The sequence below is a fragment of the Cataglyphis hispanica genome, chromosome 4 (genome assembly GCF_021464435.1).
Source record: "Cataglyphis hispanica isolate Lineage 1 chromosome 4, ULB_Chis1_1.0, whole genome shotgun sequence".
Lineage (NCBI taxonomy): Eukaryota > Metazoa > Arthropoda > Insecta > Hymenoptera > Formicidae > Cataglyphis > Cataglyphis hispanica.
In genome coordinates this window covers 12,230,108-12,240,383 of record NC_065957.1, presented here as the reverse complement: position 1 = coordinate 12,240,383, position 10,276 = coordinate 12,230,108, and the positions used below count along the sequence as shown (strand labels likewise).

Below are 10,276 nucleotides of genomic sequence, written 5' to 3'. Positions count from 1 at the left end.
ACTCAACACTATCTCTTCTTCGTGATAAAATAAATTACAATACAAATTTCGAATTTTGTCAATTAGCAATTTATTTAAAAAAAAAAATCTCCTCATAATTCATAATGTTCTCTATTCTTATTACAATTATCAAATATAAATTTAAATAATTATTTAAAATCTACTGACTTATTCTGGGTTTATTATTAGAGCTGAGACTTTTTCGTACAATGGATTCACCTGTAGGTCGAAATATAATAGTGTAACTATTGTCTCCATCAGTGAAAAACATATGCTCTTTTAAATCCCAACTGATAGGGCTGTCTGCAAATCCTTGTATGTCTAAACTAACCCATGGTAAAGTCTTTCGTGATAATACATATTCTTTCAATACATTATAGATCTCGTGTAACTTTTTTCGTGTAAAAAATCCTGTCCATTGTAAATGTTGCACTTGTCCAATATCTATAGAAAGAGGAGGACACTCATATGTGTTTACATAGTTATCCATTTCTCTATTAAATCTAAAAAAAATATTGTAGTTGTATCATTATATTTCTTCAGCATTCTCTTATTAATCAATAATTATAAAATGAATTATTATTTTAAAATACAAACTATAACATACAGATCACCACCAATGCTAAAGAATCCAAGCCATTCAAAAAACTTATCCAAGTCGCATCCTTCTTGAAGAATGGGTATTGTCGTTGAATATTTAGCCCTTTGAAAACATGTCTGATGACAGAGATAAACATCATAATTGCATGCATAAAACCATGCCGCTATCGACGATGGGCATAGATCAGTCCCTGATTGAAATATTTAAATGATAGTCAAAAGAAGATACATATATGAATACTATAATATTGCTTGTATATTATAAGAGAAAGGAGAAGTATACATACTTGGTGGATCCCACAATACTACAACATCAAAACTCTGTTTGAGTCGCTTCAATGCTATTCGAGTTCTTTCATAATTCTTCTTACCAGGAACAAAATTTTCATTTTTCAGATTAATTGTTACTACTGATAATGTATATGTATTTTCACCGGTAAAAAAAATGTGTTCAAATATATAAAAAATGTATATAAAATATCATAGATGTTGCCATGTAATTTCAAGATTTAATTCATTGCTGTCTTCTTTCTACACTTACCATAACGTGTATGAGGTTTACGATCAAAGAAAGATGGTTTCCCTTCTAAACCAAGCGCTTGATAGTCTTCAGTTACTAAAGAAAGTAGCAAGTATCCAGTTGGAGTTACACAAATAGAATTTTGCAAATCTATTTTATTTTCTATCGTCAGAAGGCTGACCTCTCCTAAAATTTGAAATGTAAGTATTAATAACAATATAAATATAGAATTAAATGGAACAAATTTTAATTCAATGTTAATTCAAAAAAAGAAAAATTATCATTCTCCAAAAAGAAGAAATTTGAGAGAAGAAATAGTTACTTTATTTCAAAATATTACTAATAAATATCAATAATACGTTTTAATTATAAAATAATTATATAATTATAAAATGTAATAACATAAGAAGAAAATCAATAATAAGCATAACATATTCTTACCCTTCTTAATAAAAGCTTCAATAAATTCTGCATTTAAAAGATCATAGGCACACAACGCATTTATCCGATAATAATCTGTGTCCTCGGATAAACAATCCCATAGAGTGCTAGGAACGGTAACGGTGTCGGGAAGCACTATAGATATCTAAACAATATAGAACACACAAATTGTATCTGAAAACTGAAAACTTAAAAATTGAATTTTGTAAAATAATTTACAAACTTACCGAATGATTGAAATAATGAGTGTCCATCACTGAAGGTATGTCTGTTTTTGTAAAATCTCTGTTATCCACCGATACATAGTGTCGCGGTGGTTTGAAATCATATGTCTCTGGGCAAAGCATATCGATACAATGTTAATTTTATAATAACGTTTTTCTTCTTCTATATAAATCCTGAAAGGATGTAAAGTACCACGGTTTCAAATTTTAAATAGTGTAGTTCACATACGGCAGAGAAATACCTTCATTTTCGGGCTCTGCATTTCCGAGTCGAATATATTAATTATGTTAGATATTTCTGCATTATAATTGCTTTCTATTTACATCAAAACTCAGATAATTCTCACTTATGACGTCATAACACAGTTGAATGCACGTTCCTTTTGATGCTGAGAAAGTGAAATTCAACTGAGTTTCTTGCACACGATTGAGACCGTGTACTTTAGCGAGTCTAATAGACTCACATACAAAAGTAAGGTTATGAACCTGCAATATCACTTGCACATTCCTTTTACTCATTGAACAATTGACATTTTATCTGAATGTAAAATACTCACATAACTGAGTGACTCAGTATCACTTGAGTGCAAATTATATTGGAAAGCAACTTATATTAATCAGCTTATAAATCTGCTTATGGACTGTGGATCAGTTGATTCGTTCAATGATTGAACTTCACTCTAATACATGTATATACACAGACACAAACTTAACCTAACTTTCTATCACTTCTCCCTCTGCTTATCTACAAATATTTGTAAACTTAGATGAAGCTATACAAGAGCCTCGGTAGCGCAGTAGGCAGCGCGTAAGTCTCATAATCTTAAGGTCGTGAGTTCGATCCTCACCCGGGGCATTCTTTTTTTCAATATTATCTTATAATTTGTATGGAAACAAATAACTGCTAAATACTATCTATAATTGATGTAAACTATAATGGATTATATTATATACACAAACACATAATAGTTTAAATGTGTGGGGAAGGGGAAATGAAAAGGTTAAAAAAAAAAAATTCTCATTATAAACCCCTAAATAAAAATTAGCAAAATTAATTTAATAATCAATCATTTTTATTTTCGTCTCTTTTTAGATTCATTAGGATTTCTTTTCATCCAGTACTTGATAACACCGTCTGGTCTTATGCCTAACATGGCTGACTTCGAATTTATATCACGCATAACAAATGGAGAATATCCAGCTATATAATCATCATCGAGGGGATTGTTTTTCATGCGCGCCAAACGCGACGGGTGTTGCTGCGGCATTGGTTGATCCTCGCACAAAATAGGATTGTTTGCGTGTTTTCCACCTTTTGGCATTGGTAATGGGAACTAAAAAAATTTCATCGATTTTAACTTTTAACTTTTATTGTATATATGTATATGCGTAATTAAATCATAAAGATTAATTATATTAGGGCAATTAATACAACATACCCTCTTTCCTTTGGCTGAGAGAGGTCTCCGAAAATTTATATGGATTTGTTGTTTTCCGTTCTCATCTAACGTGACTTCTACCTTTTTCAGTGTCTTATTACCACAATGCGGACAAAAAATCTTTGTCATGATACTAGTGGTCTTAAAACAAGCATAACATCTAAATATAAACGTTCGCATCTGTTTGATCACTCTGCCATCTAATGCAACTACATTCAATCCCATTTGCATGAGTACATTTTGCATTGCAAAATCCATTGTTAGGCACGCGACAGTAGCAGTCTTTTCCTCAAGAATCTCCGAATCCATTTGCTTTTTTACATTGGCAATGTTTGCTTATGCAAAATAAATTTTTAGGTATTAATATTTACAAATATATAGGAAAGTGGTTTTTGCACTCTTGTGCTCTAATAAGATTTAATTTGTAATTTTATGTTTACCTGGTGTGATCCAACCATTATCATCATCATCATCTTCATCCTCTATTGATTCTATGTCACTTTCTTCATTTTCAGATATTGCTATATTAACTGGAGCAAGAATATCATCGACACCATGCTTACCCTCATTCTCACCTTCTACTTCTAAATCTGTTGGATTACATTTCAATTTAGCAAATTTTTCAGTTAAGGCTTCTGTTTTATTGTCTTCAATATCTGATGTTGCAGTTTCATAATCCGATTCATATTCACTTGACGATATATCAGATGGTTGTTCTTGCTTTTCTGAATCATTTATTGCGTCATTTGATGCTGATTCTTTTGTAATCTGTATGTGTCTGATGTTTTCTTTTATGTCTGTTTTTTCCACATTATTTGATGAAACCTCTGTATTATTAGCTGCATCTAATTCTATTTTGTCCTAAATATAGAATACAGAGAGTAATAGAGAAAATTGTCACATTATATATATATACACATATATATAACACTAGTAACAAGACTAGCCCAACTACAGCTGGTTGGCACAAAAAAAAAAAAACCAAATACTTTTTGATCAGATCTCATTTATGTATATACTAAAGTAATATAGTATTTAAGAAAGCATCTTACTGTTTTCTTTGGCATGTAAAAACCAATTGGTAGTTTAAGATCATCTCCACTTTGTTTATCTTCAATAGGTGCAATAGTCCTTATTGTTGGGGCATCTTTCAAATGTGCTATCCCAACTTTTTCTTTTTCTAACTGATAAGTGAGCGCAATGACTTTGATGTCTGTAGCAGACAAACTGGTATAGTCACCACTTTTCTTAGAGAATTCAGTCACTGTGAATATATTCAAAATATATTAAGAAATATGTCAGAGTGATCATATAGAAACATATTATAGTATATAAATGATATGATACAAAACATACATATAGATACATTATCAAATTTGCTGTTATATATCACTAATGGAATATATTAATTTCATTTCTCATGCCGGCAATAAGTTTTTAGCTTTGGAAAGAATATTTAAAGTGAAAAATAATTGAACACAGTAGTGATTGTATATAATGCTGCATATACTTTTGACATAGCACACATGATAGTGAAACATTTAATGAGCTCTAATTACCAAATTTTATGTTTTCAGCAAAAGCTTCTTGAACTTTCAAGTCATATGGTAGTACAACCAATCTTCTTAACTGCCTCTTGCTCGTGATTTCATCGACGACAGCTTGTTCCGTTAAAATGTTGACTCCAATATCCTACGAATAAATATTTTTTACAAAATTCTTATCTTAATCCAATTAAAAAACGCTATAAGACTAAAACATATTTTTATATATTCAATAAATATTATATTTCAAATACGATTACATCGATTATATTTTGTACACATAACCTCACAATTAAAATAAACAATGTACGCATTCATTTACATATACATATTTATTTTATTTAATAAATACCTGCAAAGCAGCATTCCTTATAAAGGCACTCGTGTCAACAATTAAATGTTGTATTTTATTTGTATTATCCATTACAGAGTTTTTGACACGTGTTCGATGAAGAAAAATATTGGTTTGTTCGTTTTGTTTGCAATCCCATAAAAAAACTGTATTATGAAGGCCATATTATACTAAGGATTGCGGGCTCGATTGCGATTGGAGTTACGATTGACAGTTGCGGATTTACCAATCAGAGTCAAAGCAGCTTGCCTGATGATTGGTCAATTCGCAACTGTCAACCGTAATTTCATCCGCAACCGAGCCCGCAAGTGTAATATGGTCTTTATGTCTCTCCAAATTGGACAAGCTGTGGACGGATGAATTTGCGAATGCATCGCCGCCATTGTTATGTATGCGTATATATATAAAGGCCATTACACGTTAAAAAATTTTAGTCATAATCATAATACAGTAAGAAAATTGACTAATCACAATCAAACATTCTAAACATAGGTTGCGTTCCGTTTCATGCATAGAGCGCATAGATCGTTTGGAAATCTATAATATAAGTAACGTGATATATTATGTGATATATAACTATAATATAAGTAACGCATCCATAATAAGAATGTTTGAACTGTGATTGGTTGATTTACTTACGACTTTACGATTATGACTAAAATTTTTTAACGTGCAATGGCCTTAATACTATTATAGACCAATTTTACCACCTTCGGTTAAGTTAACCGACGATTAAAATCAGCAGGGTGGCAAGAGAAAATAGATGTGAATGAAAACCAAGCATTCTTATAATTTCAGTTGCCACCCTGCCGTCGATTAATCTTGGATGCGTTCCGTTTCAGCGCATAGATCGCCTGAAAATCTATAGTTCACGTTACTTATAGATTTCCAAACGATCTATGCGCTCTATGCATGAAACGGAACGCAACCCAAACCGAAGGTGGTGAAATTGGCCCTTTGTATATATGTAAACGTATATGTTATTTGCGTGAGCGTGAGCGGGTATTCCCGTGTAAATCTGAGTAGAAAATTTAATCTTTTTTAATTCGTGAGAGGTTTTCGTGTCGGAGGACACGATGATTGAAAAGTATAGTGCACTTCGTCAAGAGTTTCTCAGCCAAGCTGAGCCGTTTATTGACAGCAAAGCTTTGGATGAACTGAAATTGAATTATATGCACAATATCGATTCTAAACGTAAATTAAGCAAGGTAACGGATCTACAAACGTTAATAAGACTGCTAGAAAAACGAGATATTGTCAGTTGTGATAAAATAGAGCCATTGCGATACATAACAAAGACATTTGTTGGTGATTTAAACTTGGAAAACAAGTTGCATGATTATGAAAATTGGTTGAAGACTATGCCGACATTACATTTATGTAATATGTATCAAAGTGATGAAGGTAAATGTCTTTTATAATATTTATGTGCTTACAATTCATTTTATTTGATAAATTTATAGCATAGAATGACAAAGCAGTTTTAGTACATTATAATTTTTTATATAATATTGCAAGATTAATTTGTTTTAAAATTTCTAAATAATGAGAAGAATAGTAATATAGAATTAAAAAGAATTAAAAATTGAAGATTGTTTTAAAAATATTAGTATATTGTATTAGCAATATAACCCTTACTTATTTTTAAAATATTACTGATATAATATTTAACTAACAATTTTTATTTTTACAACAGTTTTTCATTCAATTTCATCAATCTCAGAATCTCCATCTAGTTCTAATTTATCTCAGTCGACAATAGGAAGATCAACTGAATCATTTAGTCAAACACAAACACATTGTTGTCTGGAGCAGGAAGAAAGAAACAGTCTCAATGAAAGAAGAAAATTGCTGCAACAAACAGGTATTTTTAAGATCTCAAGTTATGTAAATCATATTTTCATTTTTTTTTGCATGTACACAATATATAAAATATATATGTATTTCTTTTTAAAGTGTTATTGCAACTCAAGGACAGATTAGGTCGATCCTGGAGAGATGTAGCTAGACATTTAGATATTAGAGAATGTGAAATTGATGCTGTACAAAGTAAATATCCTTTTGATTTAAAGGAGCAAAGTCATGAGGTAAGTTGTATTATATACACATATACATGATGAATCACTGAGAAGTGTTAGGCTAATGTTTTTTAAACTAAATGGGATAAAATTCTTATTTTCTAGCGACTATTTGATATTGAAGCAGGCATTACGCGATGAAGTTGTCTATAACATCTTTAGTGATTCATTCTGTATAGATAAATATATATATATATATATATATATGTGTGTGTGTGTGTGTGTGTGTATATTTGTGGATATATATATGTCTAACTACATACCTAAAATAAAAGCAGATATAAACAGATTAAACTGATATTAAAATATAATTTTTGTTCCAAGATTTTGCGAATTTATATATCGCAATCCGATACCGAGCGATGGGCGATAAATTTAATACGCGCTTTGGAAAAAGGAAGACGCAAAGATCTCAAGGAACTTGTAGAAGAATTAGTATTGAAAAACAAAAATTTATAATATGATTTATATGAATTCGCACAATTGTCCATAAAGTTTTTTTTTTATATTGTACGAAAAGAGGATAGGTATCTGATATTTAAACTACTCATTATTAAGAAGTTAGTTATTAAATATTTATACATATTTGCATAGTTTATGTGCTGATGTATATAGTCAGTACTTAACTCTTATTAATGTTGAAGTCGTTTTGGACAGTTAAGAAAGAGAGAAAAATAAATTGATACTTCAGCAAAGATGGATTTGAATAAATTAGATATCCATTAGGCGAGAGTTAATAAAAGCAAAACATTACACAAATTATAAGAATTTATTTGCTGAAAGATAATAGATTGTATAAGTTACATTTAAGCATATAATTTTATCATAATCAAATATATGTTATCAGCTACAGAAATGCAGCAATCTGCGTATATCTTCCTAAATTAAATATAAATTACACATACTATATCTCTTTATAAACTAAATGTTTATATTAGTATCTTTCTCTTTCTTTCCAGCTACTTCAATTTACTTCGGTTTTATTTGTATTCAACGTATATTTATTAATTTTCACTTAATTTTTGTCGTTAGATGGAAACATGGCTACAACAATGATATAACATGCTATCCAAAACAAAGTTTAATTTTTTGCAATATAATGCAGACACTTTCACTTATAATTATATTGTTATTTTATCCAGCAATTTTTTAAACAATCATTGATAATTTATCTAGCAATTTTGAAAATTAATATTTTAACGAACAATTTAAGGGTGATATAATAAATGTAACAATATTTTTAAAGTGTATATGTATTTCTTGTTTGACTGCCAGCTTTGATCATAGTATCTTTATGCACTTGATATCCCATAGTCGTTTTAGATGTGATCCTTAATCTTTCCTTCAATTTACGACTGAAATCAAAATAGTATATTAATGAGATTTCGACAATTCGTTAATAGTTAAATAACTAGAATCAATTTAATTTACCCAATTTCCATAACACTATCCGCGGAATCTGCATTCGATGTCCAAATACCAAGTTTGTCTCCCTTTGGTCTCACATTTACTACAGCCCCACATACATCATCGGAGTATTCATTGAATGCTTCCCCAATCATACAGAGCAAAATTTCTAACCAAAAATTATCTAGATCAGTAGTTCTTTGCCTCTTATCTAGATTTATCAACCACCGTCCACCACATTTATTTTGATCGTCTTCCCACATAGGCCGAATACCTTGCTTAAACATACTATAGTCACAACCCTGTCTCAACTCGGAGGCTGTTTTTATGTGGTTGTACAAACTGTCCGAGAAAAGAAATTTTTCTCTGTTAATTCATGTTCTACAATACATGTAGGTACTGACATATCTTTCGTACGCCAAAAGAAAAGTAAGACGCACCTCCAGAAATCTTCAGCTGTATCGAAACTAGTTATCTCCCGTTGACTCTCTTCCCATGTTTTATTCTTATCGGGCTCGTAATACCATAGAGTCCAAGTATTTTGCAACGGATGCTTGATCAAGTATTCAGGCGGGAACTCGCCGGTATTTGTCACCTCGGTGTTTTGCTTGCGATCGATTTCCTGGAAAAAAAGTTCAAGCGCTATTTATTCCAATGCATTCCAAACGCGTAATATTATTATATCGAGAGATCGTAAGATTCGATGCGCGAAAATTACAGACGACCTTATGACCTGATGATGTACACGTTAACCTGTATAATCTCTATTACCGTGTACATTTTTCCGCGAACGATCCTTTCTCCAGGATTCTCGCATTGTATTTCTGGTAATTAAGCGATTATTTATAGAATAAGATATGATTGCCGACACGAACAATTTTACGAACGTAAGATCGTCATTGCATTAGCGGCTTTAGGACACTTTTTAAGGAATATTTGGTAAAATGATGGGAAGAAGGGGGAGAGATATGAAGGATGCGGAAGGGAGAAGGATATGGAAAGCTCCGGAAGAGAGAGAGAGAGAGAATCTTTTCGCTGTCGTTGTGTGCGAATCGGAAAACCATTTTCTCGTCAAATTGTACAAATTATCCGCGTGGAATCATAATGTAAACTTGATAGATTCCTCTGCGCTGCAAATACCTCGATTTCTTCGGAAATACTCGTAGCCATGTCACTTCAATATGCACACACACTCGCTATGAGAAAGCCGCAAACTGGCAGCAGGCAGCAGGCGCATCTGTTCTGTCTCTCTGTGTTCTGTGTGTGATTTCGCAATATTCTCCATAGATGATATGAAGAAAATAGATCAGACTAACCTCCCCATATTTCGTTTCTAATAGTGTTTTAAGCGCTACCTTGAGCAAACTAATATTCAATATGGCCGACTTTTATATATCTAGATCTAGAGACATCCTCTAATAATGGCGTTTTTGAATGTAGCAGGTTTAATCGCCCCGAGAGCGATTAATAACGTCATTGCATTGTCTCTGCCAATAAAAGTCTTGAATTCATAGTAAAATATAGTGATTAATTGATCCGGATCGGATGAATCCATCCAATCAGGGTAGAGAACATTATCCGTTCAACTCTCTCTTGATTCTCTCTGCTCGGTGAGTGATGTGACGGCACAATACATAGTGCAGTGTCGGTAACATTAATTGCAATTCTTAA

The 10,276-nt window shown here is 31.6% G+C and overlaps 4 protein-coding genes and 1 non-coding gene across 10 annotated transcripts; 2 read left to right on the top strand and 3 right to left on the bottom strand.

The window, feature by feature from the left end:
- Positions 1-21: 21 nt before the first annotated feature.
- Positions 22-2,488, bottom strand: LOC126848862 (ribonuclease P protein subunit p40-like). Of its 4 annotated transcripts, none has more exons than XM_050590123.1 (7): positions 2,028-2,488; positions 1,789-1,948; positions 1,562-1,706; positions 1,142-1,306; positions 888-1,010; positions 608-791; positions 22-503 (listed from the first exon to the last, which is right to left on the bottom strand). In XM_050590123.1, the coding sequence occupies exons 2-7, from the start codon at positions 1,906-1,908 to the stop codon at positions 161-163; spliced, it is 1,080 nt and encodes a 359-aa protein (XP_050446080.1). In that variant the 5' UTR covers positions 1,909-1,948; positions 2,028-2,488; the 3' UTR covers positions 22-160. The 4 variants fall into 4 exon arrangements, with proteins under 4 accessions (XP_050446080.1, XP_050446079.1, XP_050446081.1 ...); XM_050590122.1 differs by having other exon boundaries at positions 1,789-1,959; positions 2,028-2,487; XM_050590124.1 differs by having other exon boundaries at positions 1,789-1,895; positions 2,028-2,487.
- An 80-nt stretch (positions 2,489-2,568) lies between these two features.
- Trnam-cau (transfer RNA methionine (anticodon CAU)) lies at positions 2,569-2,641 on the top strand. Its single transcript has one exon. It is a non-coding gene; the product is annotated as a tRNA-Met (tRNA).
- Positions 2,642-2,836: 195 nt separating this feature from the next.
- On the bottom strand, positions 2,837-5,286 carry LOC126848858 (RNA-binding protein NOB1). The gene is made up of 6 exons (XM_050590119.1): positions 5,121-5,286; positions 4,784-4,916; positions 4,277-4,488; positions 3,665-4,085; positions 3,225-3,559; positions 2,837-3,119 (listed from the first exon to the last, which is right to left on the bottom strand). Exons 1-6 carry the CDS (start codon positions 5,190-5,192, stop codon positions 2,859-2,861), a joined length of 1,434 nt encoding a protein of 477 aa, XP_050446076.1. The 5' UTR covers positions 5,193-5,286; the 3' UTR covers positions 2,837-2,858.
- A 258-nt stretch (positions 5,287-5,544) lies between these two features.
- Positions 5,545-8,443, top strand: LOC126849121 (fas-associated death domain protein). Of its 2 annotated transcripts, none has more exons than XM_050590697.1 (4): positions 5,545-6,524; positions 6,817-6,984; positions 7,077-7,207; positions 7,523-8,443. In XM_050590697.1, the coding sequence occupies exons 1-4, from the start codon at positions 6,197-6,199 to the stop codon at positions 7,655-7,657; spliced, it is 762 nt and encodes a 253-aa protein (XP_050446654.1). In that variant the 5' UTR covers positions 5,545-6,196; the 3' UTR covers positions 7,658-8,443. The 2 variants fall into 2 exon arrangements, with proteins under 2 accessions (XP_050446654.1, XP_050446655.1); XM_050590698.1 differs by having other exon boundaries at positions 7,304-7,579.
- Positions 7,948-9,907, bottom strand: LOC126849122 (eukaryotic translation initiation factor 4E-like). 2 transcript variants are annotated; one of them, XM_050590699.1, is made up of 4 exons: positions 9,746-9,907; positions 9,046-9,227; positions 8,630-8,947; positions 7,948-8,553 (listed from the first exon to the last, which is right to left on the bottom strand). In XM_050590699.1, exons 1-4 carry the CDS (start codon positions 9,773-9,775, stop codon positions 8,439-8,441), a joined length of 645 nt encoding a protein of 214 aa, XP_050446656.1. In that variant the 5' UTR covers positions 9,776-9,907; the 3' UTR covers positions 7,948-8,438. The 2 variants fall into 2 exon arrangements, with proteins under 2 accessions (XP_050446656.1, XP_050446657.1); XM_050590700.1 differs by lacking the exon at positions 9,746-9,907 and adding an exon at positions 9,377-9,671.
- Positions 9,908-10,276: the final 369 nt, after the last annotated feature.

Bases quoted from the DNA above. Each gene is read 5' to 3' on its own strand.
- LOC126849122 (XM_050590699.1), bottom strand. From the start codon at position 9,775: ATGGCTACGAGTATTTCCGAAGAAATCGAG. The intron at 9,228-9,745 runs GTATTTGCAGCG...CTTTTTTTCCAG, and splicing joins GTATTTCCGAAGAAATCGAG to GAAATCGATCGCAAGCAAAA. The intron at 8,948-9,045 runs GTGCGTCTTACT...TTTCTCGGACAG, and splicing joins ACAGCTGAAGATTTCTGGAG to TTTGTACAACCACATAAAAA.
- LOC126848858 (XM_050590119.1), bottom strand. From the start codon at position 5,192: ATGGATAATACAAATAAAATACAACATTTAATTGTTGACACGAGTGCC. The intron at 4,086-4,276 runs GTAAGATGCTTT...TTCTATATTTAG, and splicing joins TTTACATGCCAAAGAAAACA to GACAAAATAGAATTAGATGC. The intron at 3,120-3,224 runs GTATGTTGTATT...AAATTTTTTTAG, and splicing joins TCTCAGCCAAAGGAAAGAGG to TTCCCATTACCAATGCCAAA.
- LOC126849121 (XM_050590697.1), top strand. From the start codon at position 6,197: ATGATTGAAAAGTATAGTGCACTTCGTCAAGAGTTTCTCAGCCAAGCT. The intron at 6,525-6,816 runs GTAAATGTCTTT...TTTTTACAACAG, and splicing joins TATGTATCAAAGTGATGAAG to TTTTTCATTCAATTTCATCA. The intron at 7,208-7,522 runs GTAAGTTGTATT...TTTTGTTCCAAG, and splicing joins TAAAGGAGCAAAGTCATGAG to ATTTTGCGAATTTATATATC.
- LOC126848862 (XM_050590123.1), bottom strand. From the start codon at position 1,908: ATGCTTTGCCCAGAGACATATGATTTCAAACCACCGCGACACTATGTA. The intron at 1,707-1,788 runs GTAAGTTTGTAA...TATATTGTTTAG, and splicing joins CTCATTATTTCAATCATTCG to ATATCTATAGTGCTTCCCGA. The intron at 1,011-1,141 runs GTAAGTGTAGAA...ATACATTATCAG, and splicing joins TAAACCTCATACACGTTATG to TAGTAACAATTAATCTGAAA.